Below are 26318 nucleotides of genomic sequence, written 5' to 3' on the forward strand. Positions count from 1 at the left end.
ATATATATATATATATATATATATATATATATATATATATATATATAATTTTTTGTATTTTTGTATCTTTTGTACAATAAACCTTTAAACAATGACTTTTCTCTATCCGCGAACCAATCAGCGCTTACAGGCCTTGGTTCGAATCCTGGTCTGGCTAATCGGCGCGCACTCCACTCAGCAGGTCATCCTCCCTTTCGGGCTGGTCGATGAATGGAAGTTAAATTGTGATACTCCGGATGTCAAGGGTCAATGAGACGGAGATGAGCGCCGAAGCCACGAACAGCTATAGCGCATCGCATTTTACTTTCATTATTTCGTCTTCCATGTCACACATCTGATATACTCTGCTGCGGGACTCAACCATCTGTGATTCCGTGCATTCTGATCCTAGCAGTGCGCTCGCTGGAAGGAGATCCCCACCCAAGCTTCCTTCACACAAACTTTCATGCTTTAGAACTTTTCTCTTTTTGTATCATTCAATTTTTTTGGTCCAATTTCGCTCCTCCATTTATTTAGTCCCCACATTTCACTGTTCTGTTAATTTCCATTTTCCATTTTCTTACGTACCACCTTAAATTCTCTCTACTTATATTAATCGTTCTCCACCCATACACATAAAAGTCCTCCTTGCGATAGGTTGGTAAACACACCTAACCAGTATGCCAATGGAATAAAAGAGCTGACAAAAGTTGATGGCGTAAAAAACAACAATTATAATCAAGGTTAAAGCAATGGTCAGAACACATATGTAGGAAAGAGGTCAACATACAGACAAAAAGAGGAACAAACCGAGAAATAATTAATGGACAAAAAAAAAAAAGACCCAAGGGAAGGACGTTCAGCAGATGGAACGTTTATATCGACATTGGAACAGAGGCATAGCATATCAACTCTCGGAAGAAATTTGTAGAAGAAAACAACACTATATTAGAAAAAAACTTTCATTAACGTGCATCAGTAGTATACATAAACAGCTACCATCTAAAGTATAATATATTCACCAGCTAAAAGTGCATAGAGACGTTACATATACATATATTATAACTATTAAATATCATGTCTCTTTGGTATTGAGGGACCAAAAAATATCTATAAAACACTACGCCCAAAAATGTAGACTAGGAACACACTAGCAGTCACTGATCGAAGCTAATGGTGACTCGCTCAACAGGTGATTGCATGATTCTCAAGAGTTCGGAGTTGTTCTTGTTCTAAACAGTTCATATTTGCGCCACGCCCCACGACTCCCTTTCGTGGCCAAGCCTGACAGCCGGAGGGGGAAGGGGAGTGATCTCGAGGCAGCATTTGAGGACTTCTCTGTGTGTGTGTGTGTGTGTGTGTGTGTGTGTGTGTGTGTGTGTGTGTGTGTGTGTGTGTAAACTACCTTTAATAAACATGTGAACAAAGCATTCTCAGGGGAAGAGCAAATAAAAAAGTGTATGTATGCTGTTTCGATAGCCTGAAGGAAAACAAAAATACTTCCAGTTCACAGCGTCATACACATTCATCTTTTCTTCAGTAGGCCTGAGCGCGGAGAGCCACGTAGCTTGCTGTGGAGGCGGGCAGCGGGACGGGCTTCTTGATGCTGGAGGTGACGGGCGCCGTGGAGGTGGCGGTGCTGGGCGGTGACGGGGCTGACGTGACGCTGAGAAAAGAGGCGGGGAGGTGCGCCCCTAGAGACAAATTAACAGGCGGCAGTTGAGCGACAGGGAGGCTTGTTGACGGTGAGGGCCCCATTGAAAGGGCGGAGGGAGGTGACTGTCCTAGCGGGAGGGAAGTCGAGGACGATGCGCCGATGGACAGTGTATGAGCCTGAGTAGCTAGGGAGCCGCTGAGGATGGCCGACGGGGAGGCGGCGGGGCCGGCCAGCAGGGAGGACGTGGAGGATTTGGGGCCGTTCATCATGGAGGGCGGCGACGCGGCGGGACCACGCACGGACCCCGAAGGTGGCCCAGCCGGCGGTTTGTAGGTGCAGATTCCACAAAACGCTGGGTGGTAGAGCGGACCCAGGCCACCCAGACCCCCGGCCAGCGTCATGCACCTGTGGGGGAAAGGAAGCGTTAGTATATCGTGCACACCGTCCTTAGGCAATACATGCACCTGTGGGGGAAGGGAAGCGTTAGTATATCGTCCACATTATCCTTGGTGGCAGTACCACCTGTACTGTCACAGCGATCATCACCTCTTTGTCGATACCCACTACTTAATTTTCTTTCTGCATTTCTATAAGCTTCATAACGTTCGTCTTTTTTCCCTTAGAAAACAAGAAATAGCTGCAAGAAGCCAGATGACATATATACACAAGGAACCTCTTGAAGAACGATCACTCATCATTACCATTGTTATCACTGTAGATTAATCTATAACCCAACCTATTCCTTGGTCTGCACTTTACCAAACACCTCAAGAAATGGACGGGACATATAATCACCAACTACTACACATAAGAACATCTTTTGTGAATATCTCATACTAATAACTTTTAATGTAATGGTTCATGGATCAAAGGTCGTAATTTACATAAAAACACAAGTTTCTTTTGCTGTTAAGCATTATTCAGTTGACAGGTTTAATATCATCGTGCCCTCCCCGTCCCTGCCGTCACATGCTCAGCGCCATCACCACCACCTGCAGCAACCACCACCAAGGAGCATCACAGGTTCTCCGCAGCACGCCGCGGCTCGCCCGCACGCCCCTCATTCCTGTACAGCCGAGCCTCTGTGCCCCTCAATGCCTCTATGATATTCACGTCCACTGAGCCTTCATTTCCTCCCCATGAAGCCGCGAGTCGAGGGCTTGAATGGCCAAAACGAGGGTGTGACGGCCTCTAGCGCCAGACTGCTCACCGCCGCTAATTATTTGAACAATTAAGCGCGGGCGAGGCGGCACTAAGCGGATTGCAGCCTCAGACAAGTAAAGGGGAGAGGGAGGCAGGCAGGGAGGGAGGGATCAGATTTAGGCAGAGAAAGCAAAAGCCACACACACACACACACACACACACACACTATACGTCTAAACTCTTGCTCAGAATGCATAATATGAAAAGTCTTAAGCGCAACATATATTATTACATTTAAGAGCGCATCATATTAATAAACATCACGAGAGAGAGAGAGAGAGAGAGAGAGAGAGAGAGAGAGAGAGAGAGAGAGAGAGAGAGAGAGAGAAGTGTGAGGGAACTTGCGGTGGTAATCCGTCCAAGACTAGTTATAAACGCGTCCTTTGATGGTATTTGGTTGTTGCAGGACGAAGGGGGGCGGTGGTGCTCCCTTCCCCCCTCCCCCCCTCTCCCGTTCGTCCCCCCCTCTCCTCCTCAGGCTGCCTCTCTCTCACACATGGGGGGGGGGGGGACAGAGGGGGGGGGGGCGAACTAAGCTTGTTATGAGTCGCCGTGGTGTGTGAAGGATGTCAACACTTTATTCACCTCTCACCTGCCACCATTACCAACACACCTGTCGCCTCCTCCTCCTCCTCCTCCTCCTCCTCCTCCTCCTTCGCCTCTTTCTTCTTTTCCACTGACTCTTCTCGTTCTCGTTTTGTTTCTACTTGTTCTTCTCGTTCTTCTTTTTTGTTCTTGTTCTTCTTTTTCTTCTCTTCCTCCACCATCATCATCACCACGTCTATCACCACCACCATCACCCTTACTTCAACTCCCATCACCACCGCCGCCATTTTGATCACCACCTCTACTTAATTACCGCCACCATCACCACCATGACGACTTCTGCTTCATTACCATCACCACCACTGTCATGATATATCCACACCACGTCTCTCACCATCATCACCACCATCACCACCTTTACACTCACCACCACCGTCACCACTTCTACAACCCTCATCACCATTCTATTCTGTCTCACCATCACCATCATCACCATTATCATCACCATTCTCACCCCAAGTCATCACTAGTCATCACCGAGCCTTTAGAGACGCGTTCATCATTGTCGTCATCGGGAAAACTGTCAAATTACCGTGACGACCCCTCTCTCTCTCTCTCTCTCTCTCTCTCTCTCTCTCTCTCTCTCTCTCTCTCTCTCTCTCTCTCATAAGGTAATATTTTCATGCCATCGCAAAGAAAAGGAGCAAAAGTGAATAACATTAATTTAGTTTGCCACGCGCTAAGTAGCATATGTTCGTTCTCCCTCATCCTAACTTGAAAATAAATACAAATAAAATAGAAATAAAATAGAGAAATGATAAAGTTGCCGTATTCCATAATGTGAGTGGACTTTCTCTTGTTTTGTTTTGATTCAGAAATTATTAACCGTAGGTGCAATAATATTATACCAAACTTAATATTATGGATACCACCACAACACGTAAAAGAAGGCGATTTTTTTTTTTTTGTGTGTGTGTTGGGGTGCTTTCATTTCTCTTTTCTCTTATTTCTTCGTAATATGTCTTTATCAAACTCAAGAATGCGCTTTCGGTAAGGATATTCGACGATTTCGTTATATATATATATATATATATATATATATATATATATATATATATATATATATATATATATATATATATATATATAATTCAAATTTGTGTGTGTGTGTGTGTGTGTGTGTGTGTGTGTGTGTGTGTGTGTGTGTGTGTGTGTGTGCTTCCTTCCCTCCCTCCCTCTCCCTCCCTCCCTCCGCCCCGGCCATCGGTAAAAACTCATTCTGTAGCCAATATCCCTCCCATTAGCCGTCCACGCCCACGTAATCATCGCAAACACTTGGGCTGCGGCGCTCCTCTGTTCACACTCTCCCCGTCGTGTTATTAGTGTCATTCGCGGGCCGTTGGAGTTAAATATTATAATTATTTCAATAAACACATCCCCCCAGGGTGGTCATTCTGGGGACACTGGGCGGCGGGGATGCAGGGGAGAGGGATGGGGCACTTGGGTGAGGGCTGGGTGCTGGGTACGGGACGGGTTTGGAGGGGACGGCGGGTATTCAGGTCTGCCAGATGCCACCACGATGAGATAAAATATAGCGTGACATCTTCATACACGCTTTGTTTTCGATCACGGTGTATAATTATTTGATTATCATGACAGAGATGTATGTGTGTTGGTCTCCGTATCTTCTTTCCTTTTCAACGTTGCGTCATTGTTTTCGCTTATGTATTTACTTACTATGTTTTATATTATTCACTTTATTGTATCTAATCATTACAACATATTTTTCGTATGTGTAACGTGTCATGTTACGAAGCTGCAAAAATGTACGCAATAAAAACTTGAATTTTTTGGCCAGTCACAGCCTAAAATGATTTACTTATTTATGAAACAGTTATATGCAAATTATTCCCGATTTCCTTTTAGTTCTTAACATTGCACTGTGTTTTTGTATCTGTGACTATTGTTTTATTAAAGGCGTTACTATAAAACCGCAAAAGAGATGCGTTTATAATATTTAGCAATTATGAAACTTGTATGTATATTACTCTCGCTTTCTTCTGCTCTAAATTCCTAGTTTTTTAGTATATATAAGCTGTATAGGTAAAATATTGACGCTGTTACGAAATGTAGAAAGTAACTGTATAAAGGCTTTGTAAATATGAAACAGTTGCTTTTACCTTACTCAAAATTTCTCTTTTTTCTTAACATTATGACTTTTCCGAGAATTAGAGGTGTAATGGATGTAGTTAATGGCGTGTTGTCGTTTCGGACCCCCAAATGAAGGGTGTTCACTCACGGCCTCAGCTGCCCCCCTCGTCGCGGCCGCTTGTTAAGTAAAAGACTGGAGTGGTCAGCGATAATGACAATAATTTCAATACTCACTCCAGTAATTTGTAACTCCAACACTAGACTTTGACCTCATACTGGACGGTGAACTAAATGCCTCTATCCTTCACCAGGTGTGCTGCGGAGGCCCTGGAGGCGCGCGCTGGCTGGAGATAATTTATTGTGGAGGCCACACTCGGCGGCCACACTTGTTTCCGGTATAGTAGTGTGGTGTACGTGCCGCCGCGGCGCACCAAGGACTGCCTGCCCGCCGCGTCTTGCACCCTCGCACATGGACGGAAAGAACAGATGAATAGAGAAAATATAAATACATATGTAGATAAATAAGTGTATACTAATCAATTAGATAAAAAAAATAATGAAATGATTTGAATGGTAGAAGTAAGAAAAAATATAATAATCATGATAATGATAATACAGATGATACCGTTAAATTATAATAAGTAAATGGTAGTGATAATGGAAATAGTAATAACAATGATATCAGTAATAACAATTATGATTAGAATTGATAAAAAGAATAATGATGATGACAATAATAATAATAATAATAATAATAATAATAATAATAATAATAATAATAATAATAATAATAATAATAATAATAATAATAAAACTGCTTTCATTTTACCGGTTGCAAAATATGAAAGGAGGCGAATGATTTGCGAAGAGTTTGTTTGATTTCGCAGTCTAATTTTGTCTGAATTAATCGGAACATACTGTCTGTTTCTGGCGTCATGTACAGCCGATTTGTATTATTAAACACTTTAAAACCGCGCTCGCACACACACACACACACACACACACACACACAGTTCTAATATATCTTTTACCGCTGCCTTTTTCCTGTATGGTGTTAAGGACACGAACGCATTCCTACAATTATCGAGGGTGTTGTGTTTCATCGGTTGATCCCATTACAGCAACCCTCCCCCCCACTCCTGCCCTTTTCCTCGCTTCTTTGGGCCTCACCGCCTTGTCTATCAGTCTTTTCTTTTTCTGCTTCGCCTCCTCCACCTTCTCCTCCTACTTCATTATCTTCGGGTTTCTCATCCTCTTCTCTCAACACCCAGATATCCACCAAGACTGTCCATGCACCAAATTTCACGTAACTATATATTATCACTACACATCTCTTTCTCTCCTATAATAGTAGTCAGTCGTTACTCCTCCGTCTCCCCATCCTTCCTTTTCGGCACGTGGAGACTGGAAACTCATGACCGCTAGAGAGGGAATCGAGAGACCGAGTCAGTGATATATGAGTCACTTATGGTCGGGACGGAACGGGCGCTAATAGACAGGAAGAGACTGTTTCACGAGCCGCCGAGTGTGTAAAGTTCGGCGTCCTTCTACACGGCTCCCCCACGGCCCGCTGCACCACCGCCGTTTGATAGTTAGTTACCTGTTGGGTGGTGGGCTGATGTTGTTGTTGTAGTGGCGGTTGCGGTAGTAGTAGTAGTAGTAGTAGTGTGGAACCGTTTTGTCTTTTTGTATTGTCATCTTTAGTGTTCAAAATCTTTATAATGGGCCTACTTCCTTCCTTCCTTCCTTTTTTCCTTCCTTCCTTCCTTCTCTCCCTTCTTCTGTTCTTCCTTCCTTCCTTCATTCATTCATTCATTCATTCCGTCTTCTTTTCTTCCCTTTCTCTTCCTTCCCTGTTTTATTTTTCCTTTCTCCCTTCCCTCCTTCCCCATTCTTTCTTTTTTCCCTCTTTTTCCTTCCTTTCTTCCTTTCCTGTCCTTCTTTCTTGCCGTCTTTCCTTCCTTCCTTCCCTCCTACCTCCCTTCCTACTCTTTTCTTTCCTTTCATTATTCTTTCCTGGCTTCCATCCTCTTTTTCCTTTCCTACCCTCCCTTCTTCATTTAATTCATCTCCCACCAAATAATTAATCGGGCGATCGCCAATCAACACACCCTTAATTAACTCTCTCTCTCTCTCTCTCTCTCTCTCTCTCTCTCTCTCTCTCTCTCTCTCTCTCTCTCTCTCTCAACTTTCCCCAGCAGCTTCTTAATTTGCTCCCCCTTCCCTCCTCCTCCCTTCGGCCCCCCTAGTCTCTCAGTTTAATGCCTTTTATTAGGCTAATGGGGCTAAAGGAACAGCACGGGACAATTACAAGGTAGCTATTATATTGAGTAATTGATGACTGCTATTATTTTATGTGTGTCTGACTTATGGTTATGAAGTTTATTAATCGCCATGGCTTGGTTAGTGGGCCTAGACTCAACATCAGTGCCCATAATCTATCTATATGGGTCGTATTAAACATTTCGGCGCTGAAGTAGGCTATACATATTTGATTAGGCCTTCGTAGGAGTTTGGGGGGTTTACAGGGGTAGTTTTATGGCTCTTGTGGTAGTCTAGCCTTTCCTCTGTACTATGAACCTAAAAAAATATTCGTGAGGACCCAGACTGCTCTATTTTTTGGCCTTTGGAAATTCGTGGTTGATGTGAGAGGTGGAAGGGTCTGAGAATACCAACCTATGTGATATTCTTGCTTCCTTTCGACGCTGCCAGATTGTCGTATTCAGCCTCTTATGTTTGCCGATATCCGACCCAAAAACTGCCTCCTCGACCCCAATAACTGCTTTCATATATAGTTATCGTTAAAATGGTTAATTATTGGTGTTTTTTGGCAATGGCCATGGCTCAGAAACCGGTATATACGCGGCTCTGAATACGACAATCTGGCACCGTTGCTTCCTTTACATTTCTTCTCACATATACAAGCGAGACATGACCCAGTTTTGTTATTTTCTCTGATCTTATGAAAATTATGTGTTCACGTCAGTAATGAGAAAGGAAAAGAGGCTATTAAATTATCTACTTGCGGATGCTTTGATGCCACCTTAAAAAATAAATAAAAAAAAGGCCATTATGATCTACGCGGGAAATTCTTTCATGCCACATCAACAAAAAATTGATGAAAAGGCGGCTTTAAATGTTCTATGTAAAGTCACTGGGTGCCCTTAATTAACATATGGAGAAAGGATAAAAACAAGTTGTGATGGGAGGAATAAAAGGCAGTAAAATGAAAGTCCGTAGGCTAATATAGCGACCGTTGTTCAGTTGGCCATACTATTATTTATACCTGCTATCTCAGCGTGTTATGTGTTTTGTTATTTCGTTTGTTTTATTTATAGTTTGATTCACCAATTTATCTGCAGAGTGGATATAGCCTAATGTGGCGAAATCCTGCAGATATCATACAATAGGCTGGTTTGCTGTGTTGTATTTCAGATCTTTCCTGCTCGACGTACTGTTTATCTTTATCATTTCATATGTTTCATGTGTGCTGTGGGTATAGGGGTGCATTTGAATTAACGTATGCGATATTTTTTAGTTTCGAGGCTTTGAGATGAGGGATTTCAGTAACTCGTTCATATATTCGCTCATTCGCTCGCCGTGTTCTCTTCTCATAACCTTTTACGCACTTACATTCCTTAGCCACCCATTCACTCCCTCACTCATTCACTCTTTCACTCATTCACGCTCCCACTCGCTCTGTCACTCACTGACCTACTCAGTACTCACATTCTCTCGTTCATTCACGCACTTGCTTACACTTACTCTGTTACTCACTAACTTGCATACCCTCTCGCTCACTCACATTCGGACCGTTACATATGTATACTGTATGTGTTTAATATTAAGAAGCATATACCTGCTTATGCCTTCTTCATGCCATGTCTATCGTTTTCAAGAAAATATAAAACCATGCACTCACGATATTTTACTGGTAATAATATAGAGGGTAATAAAGAACTGGCACCTGGCAACGCTGTCCCCACGGTTTGAGTTGCAGGCAGTGAGTGATGGATGTTGAAGTTTGTGTTCCTTGTGTAGTGAGGTGATATAAGTGGCTGCCAAGTGTTGTTCTTTAACCTGCACATCACCTGCTTACTACAGAAGGGGCGACAAGGAAGAGGTAGCAAGAGGACCGCGCTGGGAGCCATGGGGAAGCTTATAGGTGAGTGTTGTGGCTTTATTAGTGTGTGGCGGCAAGACGAGAGACCGTCCTATATTTTCGACGCCTTAGTGCATCTATTCATTTAATTCTTCCTATTTCCTATTTATTTATGTCTATTTTGCGGACGAGTTGTGGTTTTGGTGTGTGTGTGTGTGTGTGTGTGACGGTAAAACGAGACTGGCCTATATTTTCGACGCCTCGACATCTCATTTATTTATTCTTATTTGACTCAAACTCTGAAGTTAAGCTATGATTAAATAATACTGTCAGGCACTTAAAGACTCGTAGAAGGTGTAGGTATAGGGAGTTCCAAGGGTGATTTCATAGGTATTTGTTTCCTCTGGCTGCTTTCTATTTTACGTTTTTTTCCCTTCCATTTCATAGATTTCTGTTACTTAATTTGAGTGTTATGAGGAACTCGACGCATCTTCCCTGTGGCCTTCAAAAACAGCTATCGTAGTAAGAGATAAAGCTTTTTTGAGGATACGAGCAATGGCTGGGGCATATTAGGCTATCGTATATGTGTTTGTTGTTACCTACTCGCCATGTGCCCCCTTATCTCTTTTATTATGGAAACGTGATACAGTACCGTGTGGAAAATTTATTGCATTAACAGATGATTGCTTGTGAAAGTTAAAAGTCTGCCCCTCCCCCTTTCCCCTTCCCGTTACGCAATAGTACTCAACTTTTTTCTATAGTGGAGGAAACAAAATGCCAACCGTTCCTAAACCTTACTCAAAAGTTTCAAATGATACTCAATAACAACGAAGTGAGTATAATTAGGCTAAAGACAAACTACATAATCACTCATCGCTTCCTCGCCCCGCTCTGAGCAGTGTTGTCACACCGATATTCAGTAGTACCAAACAAACAACATGAGGAGTGCCAGTCACTGCCAGATAAGAGGAAAATTTACCAGAACGAGGAATACGGCATTTCCCTTTGCATTCCGGTGGTTGAAGCTGTTTTCCAGGTGATACTCAATATACTTTAAATATACTGGCAAGTTACGTAGGAAAAATCTTATTATATTCTAGGAAGCCTTTAAATATACGTCATACATGTTCTTTGACAGGACACCAACATTCGCATCAAAAGAAATACTAAACATATTTCAGGGCACATCAAAGTGCCCAAAGCGACAAACGCTGGTTTTTAGGAATATTTTGATGGGTAGTCTTATATAAATTTCCAAAGAGCAGTGCTACTTTGTGGCATTGTAGTGACTGCCCTCTTCGAAGCATTTAGGCTCACTTCACACGAGCGGTTATTTGTCGTTTCACAGGCGAACCTTTATATCGCTCATTCTTGTCTCCGCTTCTAATAGTTGGTTAGCTCATGTGTCATTAACCTATTTTAACTAGATGAAACTAGTAAAAAACTGGCGCATTTATTTTCACATTGATATTCTCCGGACCTTCATAAAGACTAAATAAAAATAGCTTTTCATCACATGAAACTTTAGTAGGCTAACTTAAGTCTCGAGCATTCATCGCCACCCCCACCCCCGCCACTCCCTAATAAAACAGCAATTATATAGAACCCCTAACCACCAGCACCACTAACAATAACAAACACCACTACCACTGCTGGTGACTTTTTTTGTCCTTCACATAAATAGTGTAGCAGTATTCATCAGTGGCGGCTTCATCCTTTATGGAAGGTTTAGGGGGACGTCCTTGGTGCACAGGGGAGCTGAGGTTGTTCCAATAAGGGGAATAATTATGTTTCTAAGTGAACGGGGGGCTAAGGAGCTAGGGGTAGAGGATTTTCTGGGAGGCTTCAGTCCCCACAGGCCTATAAACATCCATTCGGCTCTGCTATGGGTGTTAACGAAAATACGGAAACACTAATGAGCTGCGCCACACAATAGTCTCCCTCACCCTAGCGTTAGTCGTGGAAGCCGCTACACCCAAACAAAACAACAGCTTGCATGGCGCGTGCTGCCCCGTTCTGCCTATTCACCCTCCGGCCACACCAAGCTTCTGTTCTTGTCTATTAACATCTATAACAGAAATGTGATAATGGGTGGATTCCCTTAATTGACACTGGCAAACCCCTCGCCCGGCCCAGGTGCTGACAACCCGCAATGGCCCTTGACAATGGTCACGTGACCGGCCGGAAGGTGGTCGCGTGGCACGCCTAGGGGGTGAGGCGGCAGCTGACTGACGCATGATTGTGCCGCCGCCGCCGCCACCTTCCGCTGCCTGGCCCTGCCGCCGCCATTCCCATCTTACTTAAACAAGGAACGCCGAGGAACTACCTGGCCCCTAGACAGTGTTAGGAAGGTTGGAGAGAGAGAGAGAGAGAGAGAGAGAGAGAGAGATCATCATCAGCTTAGTTATAGGATATATAGATAGATGAATGAAAAAACATAGATAGGTAGCAGGAACTTAATATATATATATATATATATATATATATATATATATATATATATATATATATATATATATATATATATATATATATATATATATATATATATATATATATATATAGATAGAGAGAGAGAGAGAGAGAGAGAGAGAGAGAGAGAGAGAGATAATCACCCGGAAGCAGCTAATAGGCAGACATGTTATCTGGGGATCATGATGACCTCGGCGGCCAGCACTGTGGTCGGCGAGGCACGTGACGCTTCCCTTCCCCCACCCCCCACCGCCGCCTACCCGGAGTGAGTCTCTGCAGCCTCCGTCGGTTCAGATTATATTGACTCGTAATCTCTGGAGTCAGTATTCTTAGATGCTACCGACTTCTACATCAAATATTTCTAAATGCCAAAGAAGAAGTAAAATGCGTTCTCCTGTGTGTTTTTTTTAGAGTTCATGGTACGTACAGAAGAAGGGTCTCATAAAATTACCAATGAAGAGGGTATGCCAACAACTCCTATGAGAGCCGTATCAAATGTGTGTGCCTGGGCGACGAAATGTTTAATAATGCCAAAAAAAGAGGTAACATGCATTCGCATGAGTGTTTTTTAGAGTTCATGGTACAGACGCCTTGTCACACTCCCACCAGGGTCATAAAACTACCACAGAAAATACCCAGAACTCCTACGAGAGCCACGTCAAATGTGTGTGTGCCTGGGCGACGAAATGTTTAATAATGCCGAAAAAGAGGTAAAATGCGTTGTCTTTGTTTTTTATTAGAGTTCATGGTACATAAATCTTGTCAAACTCCCACCAGGGTAAAACGAGATACCCCTGGAAAGGCCCACAACAACTACAAAAGCCAGTTCAAATGTGTGTGTGCTTGGGCGACGAAATGTTTTAATAATATGACCCACAACCTCCTCCCGTATAGCCTCCACCCGTGAGCACCATCCACCAAATCACCAGTCGCGTGCGTGTGGACGAGGTGGAGGCAGAGCTAATCCATCAAGTTGACCAGTGACACGTGTCGGAAAGAGGGAAGGGGAGGAACTTATCCATCACGTTTATGAATAACACGCATTGGGAGTCTGGAGGCAAAGGAAGCTGTATATAGATAATGATTAAGGATGAAGGGAGAAGGTTAACCCAATTTGAAAAGGTTTAGGGATTATGAATATATTACACAATGTCATATTCGTTTTTCATGTCTGGTAAAAATAACTAACATGCAGATTTTGTACTCCCAGCTATTCAGATGAACCTGAATCCACGTTAGGAAAAGCTCTGGGATAACACTTTCTAAGGGTGTAATTTGTGAGACCACTGGACACCCTCATACATTTTTCTTTCTCGTATATCTATCAAGGGTATCTAATGTTTTTAAGATAGATGAGGTTTCCATAAAACTCGGCGCAGTGTAGCTATAGATGGTATAAGAGTATAGACTGCAGGTCATAGGTGCAAAGTGCCCTTTTCTTAGGTAAGGTGCTGGTGCTTACGGCCCTGGAGGCGGGGCCAGGTGTAGTCGGGTAAAGAAGACGTCAGAGCAGTCTCAGCCACCCACCATCAAAGATTCATCCGAGCCTTAATGGCGGGGAAGTCACGTCAGGAAATCGCGCTCCCACTTCCCCTGCGACACTGAGCCACCAATAAAGGAGGTGCTCGCCCCTAAAACAGCTGGCGGCACACGAACACGTGGCCCCCACCCTTCACCTATACCGCTTGGCACTGCTGGGGCGGGGCCGGCTGATGGGTTGAAGTGGGTGAGTGGGTGATGCAACTTAACATAACATAAGGAGTCGGTTAGTCTATAAAAGTCAGCTCCTGTAAGTCCTGTAAGTCATTTTCCATGTTAGATCGTTAGGTGGTTTGTTAGTTAGGTATAGTAGTTAAACAGCTATATTACTGATAGTTAGGTAGGTAGTTAAATATGTAGTTTAATAGTTAGTTAAACAGTTAGAGTTAGCTAGTTAGTTAGTTAATTTTACTATAATCTGTATTTATTTATTTTATTTATTTTTTATTTTGTTTTTTATTTATTTTTAATGTATTGATGTTTTCTTTTTCTTTTCTTATTTTCTTCTTCCTTTTATTTTTATTTTATTTTATTTTATGTTGGTGTTTTTCTTTTTCTTTCTTTTTTTTCCTTTGTTTTCTTTTTTGATGTTCATATATATTTTTTTTTCATATCATCCATTTGTTGGTGTTCTTTGGTCTGGGTGAGCTCCCAGAAGAGACCCGCCCATAATTTTGGTGATGTTAGTTAGGGCCGAAAGGTGGATGATGTTTTTTTATATTTTTCTTTTCTTGATGTGATTTTCTTGTTTTTTAATTGCTGTTGTTTTTCTTTTTCGCTGTTTTTCTGTTCTTTTCTTCTTATTTCTTTTCCTTTTCATGTTTTTCGGTGTGCTTTTTTTTATATCATCCTCTTGTTGATGTTCTTTGGTCTGGGTGAGCCTCTTTCCTCCCAGAAGAGACTCGCCCATAATTTTGGTGATGTTAGTTGGGGCCGAAAGGTGGATGATGTTTCTTAATGTTTTCTTTTCTTGATGTTCTTTTATTGCTGTTACTTTTCTTTTTCGATGTTTTCTCTTCTTTTTTTCATATTTTTTTGGTGTTCTTTTCTGTATCATCCCTTTTTTATGTTCTTTGGTCTGGATGAGCCTTTTTCTCCCCAGCTATAGGTGGATGATCTGCGGTTTTTTTTTCTTTTCTTGATGTTTCGTTTTCATATTTTCCTTTTTCTGGTGTTCTTTTTTTCTTTTCTTTGGTGTTCCCATCACGTGGATTGTCTACGACATCTAACGAGCACCACAACGCCCGGTTTATTGTTCGGAGTTTGCTCTCCTAGCCAGATTGCCTACCACGGCTAACGACCTCCACCTGTCCGGGTTTATTGTAGGCATGTAGGTGAGGCTACGGTATGTTGAGTGAGGCTGGCACGGTGACTGTATTCACCTATATAGAATTATACACCACGGCCTTATACTGGAACAGATGTTTTTAGTTTTCATCATCAGGCGTCACTATGAAGCTTGTTAAAAGCAAGAGGGAAGTTTAGCATTCAGTTTACGTCGACATGTGTAAGTACATTTTTTCGTGTATGATTTTTTTTTTTTTTCTGCCAGTTTTGACTTCTAAGGTGTATATATTTTTTTTACTAAATTTTCGTCTCCGCTCAGAGTGGAACTTCCTTTCGTATTTGTGTTCTTAGTTTCCTAATATTGGGTTCTGAGTTTCTTAATACTGTGCTGCTGTTTTTTGTGTATTCCCATAGTATGCTGTCCATTAGTCAGGCAGCAGTCTGGTCACAGGATTCAGACTATCCCTTCTTTCCTCAATTTTAGCGGCAAGAAACCAATCCAACGTTTATTAGTTGGAGCTTCACTATTACAGTAGGCTATATGGATTTCAGTTCCTAATGCATAAGAAAATTAGCAACATATAACATTGCGTACACTGGTTTATTTCAAGTGCAGCAGCAGCAGCAACAACAATAACACACACACACACACACACACACACACTGAGAAAGTCCTAGCAGCGGTGGTCAGCCCTGCACATGGCCGCCTCCCCTTCGTAGGGCGGCGCCGCTCACGGGCTGGGGAGTAGCACTGATTGCCTGCCGCCCGGCCCGCCCCCGTACACCTGACGGCCGCCCCGCTGGCTCAGGTGTCGCCCCCGCCTCGCTCCCCTGCACCAGACGACACCTGGCTGCTAACCCCCATCACACACACACACACACACACACACACACACACACACCAAGCAAATAGATATAAGATTCGTGTTTTTCATAATGCTTTTGTTACTGCTGATGGTCTTTTTTTTTTTTACTTGCCATTGTTTTTGTTGCTATAGTTGTAATTTATGTACTTTTTTCTAACTGGGAATTCTAAATCAGCGTAGTTTTATTATTATTATTATTATTATTATTATTATTATTATTATTATTATTATTATTATTATTATTATTATTATTATTATTATTATTATTATTATTATTATTATTCCCATTATTATTATCGTTCTTGTTGATGTTATATTATTACTACCATTATTTATTTTTTTAACATTTTCTGAACCTGTCCATGGATATCCGAGTTCGTCCTCCCCTGTTGTGCCCTTCTTGGCTTTCTTCGTTCCCTCCCTCTCCCCCTGCACCCCATCGCTCTCCTCCTTCTAATCTTCCTCATTCCCATCATCGCTTCCTTCCCCTTCCCCTCATCCTCCCCCTTTCCTTATCACTGACCGCCTCCATTTTCCTATCACATCACTCTCTCCTGTTCTTCTCTTCAAAGCACCTCCTCCTCTTTCCTCTAATCTCCTTTTTTTCTTTCCACTTCTTCCCCTATTCACCTTTGTCTTGTTTCCCCTTCTCCTCCCTCCCCTTTCTTCTTCCTCTCGTTTTTATTTTTTCCTTCCCCCATCTGCTTTTTTTTCATTCTCTTATTCTCAGTCGTTCATTTCCTTCATACCTTCCATGGGTTTTCCCCCTTAATTGTTTCCTTCCTGTCTTCCTTCCATCCCTCTTCCCATTCCTCTTCCATCCTATCCTTCCTTTTTTCCTTCCTTCCTTCCTTCCTTCCTTCCTTCCTTCCTCCTTTCTTCCTTCCATCCATCCTTTCTTCATTCATTAATTTATTCCCTCTCTTCTTCCTTTCTCTTTTCCTCCTTCCTTCCTTCCTTTCTTTCTTCTTTACTTCCAATCCCTTCCTTTCCTCTTTTCCTTTCCTTCCTTTCTTCCACTCCGCACGTATTTCCTTCCTGTTCCTTCCTTCCTCCCTCCCTCCCTCTTCCTTTCCCCCGTCCTTCCTCCCTTCCCCCCTTCTTCCCCCCCTCCTGCACCCCCCTCCCCCCTTTAAGAAAACCCTCGTTACTAACTCGCCACTTACTCGTCGTTTTAAGTCGTCTCGGATTAAATGGACTTACGGGGCTTCACAAGGAGGGGTGGGTGGGGGGGGCTGGGGAGGGAGGAGGAAGGGGAGGCGTGATATTATCTTGTGTAGGTGGGGAGGGTAGGAGGAGGAGAGAGAGAGAGAGAGAGAGAGAGAGAGAGGGCACTGAAGAGTAAAACGGTACTCCTATTATGGATAAACGAGAAAAGAACGAAAGGGGAGAACGAGGAGAAAAAAGAGGAGGAGGAGGAGGAAGAGGTGAATTTTATTTATTTACTTATTTATTCTTTTTAGTAATAACCTTTTATCCCAAACTGAACTATTAGGCGGTGCAACCTTGTATTTAATTCGCGTCCGTTGCGAGAGACTGAATATAGCCTGAGGGATTGAAATTGAATCAGATAAAAAACGGTGAATGCGCAGGGCACCTTTCAAGTGCATAACACGCATATCTGGGTTGGCTGTTGGGGGGACGGGGGAGCCGAGTGTGCAGGGGAGGGAAGTGAATCAAGTGTAATTGTTAGTGTTTGTGTGTTGTGGTGACAAGTGACTGTGTGTTTGTTTTCTAAATAAGTCTATTGTGCCGCAGTCTAAAATCTGTTGAGGGATGCTGTTTCAGTCACGTATGGTGCGTGGAAAGTATGAGTGCTTGTATGCGTCAGTGTTAGTGTGATATGTTTGGTATTTATGGATGTGTGTGTTACGAGTACGTTGACTGTTTGCGTTGTGTAAGTACGTATATGTGGGTCAATGTCAATGTAAGTGTTTGTGATCTTGTACATAAGTGTAAGTCTGTGTGCTTGTCTGCGTAGGTGAAGAGGTTCCAATACCTTAAGACGCATTCACTTGACCATACACTTACAGGAGGAGGAGGAGGAGGAGGAGGTGGTGGTCGTGGTGGTGGTGGTGGGAGAGATGAATGAAGGCCGGGAATGGAAGAATAAAGAAAAGAAGTAGAAGAGGAAGGGACAGACAAATAAGAGAAGAGGCAAGAAACGAAAATAGCCATAGGAAGAAGGAAAAAAAACCTAATGTTAAGAGGTAGAAGAAAGAGGGAAAAAAAGGGAGATAAACGGACGAAATGAAAAAGAAAGCAGATAATGAAATAATAAAAGGTAGCTATGGAAAGAGGTTGAATGAAGTAAAGTTAGGACGGAGAAAGGAGGAAAGAGTAGCAAGCGAAAACAAAGAGGTAGAAAAGAGTGAAGGAAAAAGGAAGAATGGAGGAAAGAAAGGAGGGAGGGAGGAATGAACGAAATATATATAGGAGGGAGGAAATAAAACCGGTAACAGACGAAAGTATAAATAAATGAGTAAACAAACAACACAAAATAACATCGAAAAAGAGGGAGAGAAGGAATAAACGAACTATAGAAGAAGGGAGACGATAACAATTAAACTAAGAGGTATTAGGGAGAATAAGCGAAAGGTAATAAGGGGGAGAGTATTGACAAGGGAGGAGGTAACAAACGATAGGATAAAAAGGTAGAGAGAGGGAGAGAAGGAGGGAGGAATGGACAAACTATAGAATGGGGGGGGAGGTGGGGAGGCGATATGAAAGGTGGGGAGTGGACAGATGTTGGGTGTGCGGATCAGATTATAGGTTCGGTGATAACAGGGTGAAGGAGTAAGGGTGTGAGGGAGGGAGATCACACACACACACACACACACACACACACACACACACACACACACACACACACACTGGGCAGGATGGGGTTGTGATGTCTTTCTGTGATTAAAGCGTTCTATGTCTGCCAGTCAGTCAGTCAGTTCATTAATCAGTCATTCAGTCAGCCATTCAGCCACTTAGCCAATTAGTCAGTCAGTCACTCAGTCAGTCGTCTATAGGCTGTTCATCATTGCATTTTCGTGTTTTGTTTTCTTTACGGACGGCATTACATAAAAGTAGAGTATCTCACTATGGACAGTCAGGTTAAATTCACGACACGGACAATGGTGAGATTAATTTGGTTTGTAATAGCCTTCTTTCCTCCCTTCCTTTAAATCCTTTGTTTCGTCTTCCGCACACAGACTGACGCGCTTAACCTCGGTATTTAAGCTTCACGTATGTCATCTGCTCTTTCAAGGGTTCATCAGTTTCCTGACCTGCGCATTCCATAGCATTTAGGTAACAGATTCATGTCCCAGACCCAATAATATGTCCTCGCGGCTTCATCCCAGTTCCAGAATCAACAGAAGACAGGGTCCGTATTCTCAAACGATTTCGGTTCTCACAACAGATATTTCCAAGAGCCACGAAGGAACTTAGTCGGGTTCTCATGGCTGGTATTACAAGACACTTTCCCTTCTCACATCGGCTATTTCTAAAGGTCAAAGAGGGGATCAATCAGGTTCTAATGAGTGTTCTTTTAGGCTCATGGTACAGAAGAAGGGTCAAACTACCACCAGGGTCATAAAACTACCCCTGGAAATGCCCACAACTCCTACGAAAGCCTTGTCAAATATGTGTTCTTAGGCGGCGAAATGTCTTTTAATACGGCCCCATGAGTCTTTTTTTTACGTTCATGGTGCAGAACTACCAATAGGGTCATTAAGCTTGCAATGACAATACCCACAATCTCTACCAAAGCCTCAGCAAACGGAGAGATAGAAGAGCAAGGGGGAAAGGAAGTAACGAATAGTAAAATATAAAAGGCTTCCCCCATAGAGTCCCTGATTAGCGTCTCAACAATTCATCACAGGTGTTCGGCCTCACGTCGCGCCCCTTCCGCCAGGTGACTCCAAATCAGCCGAAAAGCATAATGAACTGCATGAAACTCGACCCCGAGCTTCCTCTGAATGGACAGGAACCCTCAGCTTCCGGGGAGGGGGAGGGAAGGAAGGAAGGAAGGAAGGAAGGATGGGGTGGGAGGGTGGGAGACGGAAAGAACGGAACGGACGGGATGTGGACAGGAAGGAGAAAAGAGGAAGAAAGGAAGGAAAGAGGGAACAGGTGGAAGGGAAATAGGACGGGGCGGATGCTGACTGGAAGATATTTGGAAGGAAGGAAGGGAGGAAAGAAGGAAGGAAGGAAGGCAGAAAGGAGAGGAGGAAGAAAGGAAGGAAGGAAAGATAGAAGGGAGGGAAGGAGGGAGAGAGAACGGAACGAGACGGACCCTAGACATGAAGAAACGAGGAGGAAAGAAAGAAAGAAAAAAGAAAGAAAAAAATAAATAAATAAACTTGAGAAGGAGAGAAGGGGAGAAATTGAGAGACAGATGGAACGGAACGGAACGGGACGAGACGCAGACAGGAAGAAGAAGCAAGGAAGAAAGGAAGGAAGGAGGGAGGATACCAGGACGGGACGGAAGCAGACAGCCCATATAGGTGTATAGGTGGGGACAGGTGACTCCGCTTCCTCTCACCTACTCATAATCCTTAAAGGTCACATCTGATTAGTGAAGGGGTGAAGAATGATGAGTGGAAGGACAAGACGGGAAGGAAAGAGGAAGAAGGGAGACACCGGATGACTGTAAGATTATGTGAAGAGAAATGACGGTGAGCGGATGTAAGTTAAGGAAGAAGGAAGGTTACGGCTTCTTGGTGTGGACTGAAGGATTGAGTTCAGGTCTGGGAGGCTTACAGGAAGAGGGTGAAACGACATGGCAGTGCTGCAAAATACTTCTTCGCTGTAACTGAACAACACCGAAAGGAAAAGGAAAAGACCTTCGCGATATCCAGTCCCACACTAAAAAAAAGTTTATAATTGTATCAGCATCAGAACGAAAATAAAATGTGATATATAGCTGAAGGGAGAAAGAAAAGGGCAAATCTAGTAGGGTTCAAATACAGGTAGCTACAGCAATACAGCTATACAGGTAGGAAGACAGGTGAGGCGGGGGCGTCACGTTACCTGTACTGCTGGTCCATGTGCGCCTTCTCGATCCGCTTGTCCTTTGCGCGCCGATTCTGGAACCATATCTTGATCTGCGTCTCCGTCAGGTCCAGCGACTCGGCCAACTCGAATCGCCGTGGCCTGTTGGGGGGGAGGGTGACGAGGGTGACGGTGTTGTTGTTGTTGTTGTTGTTGGTGGTGGTGGTGGTGGTGGTTGTGGTTGTAGCTAAAGATAATCTAGTTTTGTTGTAGTTTATTATTATTATTATTATTATTATTATTATTATGATGATGATGATGATGATGATGATGATAACAGTAAAGGGTTATTTTTTTTATTTACTTATTCTTGTTATTATATTTGCTGTACTACTACTACTACTACTACTACTACTACTACTACTACTACTATTACCATTTATTTATATTTTTAACACGCCACGGTAGATGCAGTTGAGAATTTATTTTTACATAGAGGAAAACTGTGTGTGTGTGTGTGTGTGTGTGTGTGTGTGTGTGTGTGTGTGTGTGAGCCTACCTGGAGATGTACTCGTTCCTGTGGTACTCCATCTCGAGTCTCAGCGTCTGCTCTGAGGTGAAGGTTGTCCTCTGGCGCCGCTGTCGATTGTCCCGCCGCCGCCGCCTCGCCACTGGGAAAAAAAACACGAAATCCATCACATCTCTGGTCTACCTTTCCCCTATCCTTCCTCTCAGCACCTTCCCTTGCCCTCCCTACCCTCCACACCTTTATTACCCTTCTTATAGTATATAGAACTTTCACGTCTCTGGTCTATATTTCCCCTAATCTTCCCCTCATTGCCTTCTGTTACCCTCTTCTGTACCCATCACCTCTTAGATCCACACTTTCCCTAACCTTCCCCTCATCGCCTTTCTTTATCCTCCCTCCGCTCCTTACTTCTTCTACCCGTCACTTCTCAGGTTCATACTTTCCCTAACTTTCCCCTCATCGCCTTCTCTTACCCTTCCTCCCTTACCCACCTTCCTCTAGTCTAGTACACAGCTTATAATCACTACATCAGTACACACACATACTACTACTACCACCACCATAGTCACCTCTACTACCTCTACTCCCACGTATATTGATGATGACCTCCGTTGCATTGGGTGTGTGAGGACTGACCACCGTGATAATAGGGTAATATAAATGTACAGAATCTATGAGTGCCCTGCCTTAGGTTACTCCGAGAGGCAGCCTTGAGGTAGAGATTATTCAGCGTCTGTATGTGTTCACCGTACCTACCCATAACATAGAATATGCTGTAGTACTTTTTTATTCCGTGTTAGTTGCGGGGTAAAAATGACTCTTGGTGTGAGAGACATAGATTGAAAGATAGATGAATGGATGGTTGGATGTATGGTTAGATAGATAGATAGATAGATACAGAGAGAGAGAGACGTTGTTAAGTGGCGGTTGAAAGGCTGATGCTTAAGATTTATAGCATCGTAATACCATATGTCTCTCTCTCTCTCTCTCTCTCTCTCTCTCTCTCTCTCTCTCTCTCCCTTCCCCTTCCTACCCCTCTCATCTCGTCCCCGCCGCAGCAAATGTGTAATAGTCGCTTAAACACGTTGTATTAGATGAGCAATTACGTGTGTGGCAGCGGGGGGCGAGGGTGAGGGTGTGAGAGTGGGTCAGGGGCGGGGCTGGGGTGAGGGGGGAGTGGGGGAGGGGGAGGGGGAGGGGGTTGGGGCCGGGGGACGCAGCATCACCACACACAGCCGCATCATCAAAGACGGAGAGAGTCATCAATACCTCACACATGTTGACGTTCTCAGGGCGTGTGTGTGTGTGTGTATGTGTGTGTGTGTGTGTGTGTGTGTGTGTGTGTGTGTGTCTGTGTTGGTTCTTGCGCGCGATATATGTACATACTATTTAGCTAAGTATAAAACAAGATTGCTGATTATGTCGAATGCTTCACTAGGAAACTGGTTAGTGTATTTGCTTATTATTTTTATTATTATTATTATTATTATTATTATTATTATTATTATTATTATTATTATTATTATTATTATTATTATTATTATTATTATTATTATTATTATTATTATTATTATTATTATTATTATTATTATTATTATTATTATTGTTGTTGTTGTTGTTGTTGTTGTTGTTGTTGTTGTTGTTATCATTATTACGTCCGTGGCATATGGGGCCTCAACAGACAGGTATTTCTTTAAACTTGAGAGGAAAAAAAAACTTACAAGCCCCTCACGGAAGGTCTCAAACTAGGGCACAAGGAAATAATAAAGGGAGAGGGAATAGACTCCTGCGGGACCATCTACCACTGTTCCCTGTTCTTAAGGCGGCTGAGGGGAAGAATGGCTGACAAACCCTCCCGAAGCAAATTTTTACCGAGAATTAAGAGAAAAAGTACTTAAAAAGGCAGTAATACGTAAAGGTGGATAAACCAAAGCATAGATAAACAGAACTTATTGTTGCATGGAAGCGGAGTGTACGTGGAAATTTATGTGGATATGAGAGCGCTCCTCCCGTAATTAACCTTTCTTTTGGCCACTCTTCTAAACTTTTTTTTTTTTATAAGTGCAGTGATTAGCGGGCTTTTTATTCTCATTATTATTTTTTTCTTTTTTGCCTTTGAGCTGCTAGACTAGACCAGGTTGCATACTCCTGAATTGTTACGGCATTCAGCATCCGACCTGGTTTAGGCTAAGTTAGTTAAAGTTAAGTTAGGTTAAGCTTGTTTACATCTGCTGCAGTGAGGCATTCAATGTACTCTTGTCGGGGAATACACTGAGGGTAATCAAAAGGGGATTGCTGAGTTAGTGTGTGAGCTACGACCCTTGCGTCATCCTTTGCTCAGCGGGAGGTGCCAATCACTCACACACTTCAGGAATATGCGACCAGATTGTTGAAAATGAATATAGATTTGTACATACAAAAAGGAAAGAGTTAACAAATTATCCCAAGGTATACATTAAATGGGCGTGGAAGTAATGGAAAAATTGTAATGGCTAGATGAATATAAAGAATTGCGCCACATTGAAACAAGTTCCCCACAATTAAACTTCACTTTGCATATACAGAGTAAAAGTTCGCTATATACACTTAAGCTGCGCGTGGCCTCAGTGCTCCTCTCCGTTTCACTTTCCCCTGAGCCTGTATTGGGTAATATAGCACCCATTATCCCGGGACACAGACCCAGTGTGACATTCGGGTTACCTTCCCCAGGTTTCCCCAGGTACCCATTTATCGACCAACCGATTGGGAGAATGAACACCTGGGTGGACCGCGCGCCGTCTGCCCAGGCCTTGATTCAAACCCTTGACCCGCGGATTCATCGATAGGTGTGCTTACCATTACGCCACGGATGCACACATGGAAGTGGTTGTGATGATGATGATGATGATGATGATAATATAAACTTCAACAATAATTCACACTCGAGTTCCGATGGATTCCGCAGATCAGTGAACTTTAAGCGGGTGTTTTATCATTGTCGGTTATAATTGTTACCTCTTTTTTTTTCTATGGTGAAGGTTGTGTGTTTATGTGTGTGTGTGTGTGTGTGTGTGTGTGTGTGTGTGTGTGTGTGTGAATAGAGTCTTTGATAATACTGATGACGATCATTTTATTATCATTATTATTATTTTTATTATTATTATTATTATTATTATTATTATTATTATTATTATTATTATTATTATTATTATTATTATTATTATTATTATTATTATTATTATTATTACCACCTTCCTCTCCATTCTCATTATTACTCTCGCGTTCTTTTCTTTGTCTCGTTAACTTTTATGTGTCTTCAGCAGATGCTCCGCTAATTGGCTTTACGTGTAGACAACAGTGGCGGGGCGTGAAGCGACGGGCTCTGTGTGTGTGTGTGTGTGTGTGTGTGTGTGTGTGTGTGTGTGTGTGTGTGTGGCGCCATGCTGGAGTCAGATTATTGCGTCACACACACACACACACACACACACACACACACACACACACACTACTATACCGTACCGTTCCAGCAGGCCCTTCCATCCTCAGAGCCGTGACTATACTCATAGGCCGCGGTGAAGTGGGTTTTTCGGCTCAATGAATAGTTACGTAATGAACAACTCGCTCCGTGTCAACAATTACCTTTACCTGCCTGACGCTGCCGCACTTCCCAGCTCCCTCTCCCTCGTCTGCCTCGTCTCGCCTCGTTTGATATATGTGCTCTGAGTATCAAAATGAGCGACTGTTTTGTTTTCATCCGTGACTCTGCCGCGCGAGGCGTTTCTAATAGGACGCCAATAAACCTCTTATGACGTAAATGATTGCGCTATAGCCATCGATACTGAAAACTGTTGAAGGAACAAAGTTAAACACGGGATAGTGAAAGCGAGAAGTGTGGATGACATGAGGAGAGAGAGAGAGAGAGAGAGAGAGAGAGAGAGAGAGAGAGAGAGAGAGAGAGAGAGAGAGAGAGAGAGAGAGAGAGAGAGAGAGAGAGAGAGAGAGAGAGAGAGAGAGAGAGAGAGTTACAATAAATTAATTTGGCTTAACGGCAGTCTTGGAGGTATTTAAAAGCTAGGGATGATAGGGAACATGTGTGAGGCGGCGCGGGGCGGAGTCGACGCTTAATGGACTTGAGGTGCCCCACACTGTACACGAGGGACCAGATCCACCCATAGAAAACTTAATAGCGGTGCAGTGTCTTGGGGATCTATTTTTTTTCTATGGTGCAATGTGACAGACCAACTACTACTATACCTATAGAAAAGGTGCCCGCAAAATGTCACTCCTACAAGCAGATTAAAGTTATATTCAATCCCCTCGACTTTCAATGTATTCGTACAATAAATTCATTCAGGTAAAATCCACTGTGCGACTCTCATAGGAACGCAGTCCTTGAATAAAACAAGACCCTCCTGTACGAAGTTAATACACAAGGTATACACGCAGCTACAATACTCGTTCCCAGGGTGCAGGAGGACGCTGATCAGACGGCCTTACGGTATAAAGCTCATATTGTTGTAACTGGAACAGGGTGACGGTGCCCAGACCATCCAGCTCATTTTTTTTTTTACAGCAAAGGAGACAGCTCAAAGGCACAAAGAAAATAAAAAAATAATGAAAAAAAAGGCCGCTACTTGCTGCTCCCAAAAAGTTTACAGAGTGGACTAGGAATGGTGTTTATGATGCAGTGTGTCCGCCGTCCGATCGACCCAGGCGCTCCTTTGTGTCTGACGGAAACTATGAATGGCCCTGCAGAAGATCGTGTGGTTGATGTGTATATATATAAGATGCTTTTTTTTTTTTTTTTTTTTTTTTTGTGGCGGGAACGCGAGTTGAAGAAAATAGCGCCGGCCAGAAACGGATTGAAGTGTCTCGCCGAGCAAAGCCGCCGGTGCTCACTGTCAAACGGAAAATGTAGATAGAAATGCTGCATGAAGGCTTTGTCCCTGTTTTGTATATCCTTCGGCGGCACCGCGAGAATATTCCAGGTGATGGTTGATTGAAATCCCACCGAAATAGATT

General features: G+C 43.1%; 1 protein-coding gene and 1 long non-coding RNA gene across 2 annotated transcripts in view; one reads left to right on the plus strand and one right to left on the minus strand.

The window, feature by feature from the left end:
* Window positions 1-954: 954 nt before the first annotated feature.
* LOC127005989 (homeobox protein Hox-B2-like) overlaps window positions 955-26318 on the minus strand; it is a 34148-nt gene continuing 8784 nt past the window's right edge. The window contains exons 2-4 of the mRNA XM_050875473.1: window positions 21348-21459; window positions 20828-20950; window positions 955-2041 (exon numbers count right to left, since the gene is read on the minus strand). Coding sequence (XP_050731430.1) covers window positions 1516-2041; window positions 20828-20950; window positions 21348-21459 — 761 coding nt within the window. The 3' untranslated portion in view covers window positions 955-1515. The remainder of the gene's footprint in view (window positions 2042-20827; window positions 20951-21347; window positions 21460-26318) is intronic.
* LOC127005991 (uncharacterized) overlaps window positions 9662-26318 on the plus strand; it is a 54621-nt gene continuing 37964 nt past the window's right edge. The window contains exon 1 of the long non-coding RNA XR_007759002.1: window positions 9662-9701. This is a non-coding gene — a long non-coding RNA (uncharacterized LOC127005991). The remainder of the gene's footprint in view (window positions 9702-26318) is intronic.

This window comes from Eriocheir sinensis, chromosome 31 (genome assembly GCF_024679095.1).
Source record: "Eriocheir sinensis breed Jianghai 21 chromosome 31, ASM2467909v1, whole genome shotgun sequence".
Classification (NCBI taxonomy): domain Eukaryota; kingdom Metazoa; phylum Arthropoda; class Malacostraca; order Decapoda; family Varunidae; genus Eriocheir; species Eriocheir sinensis.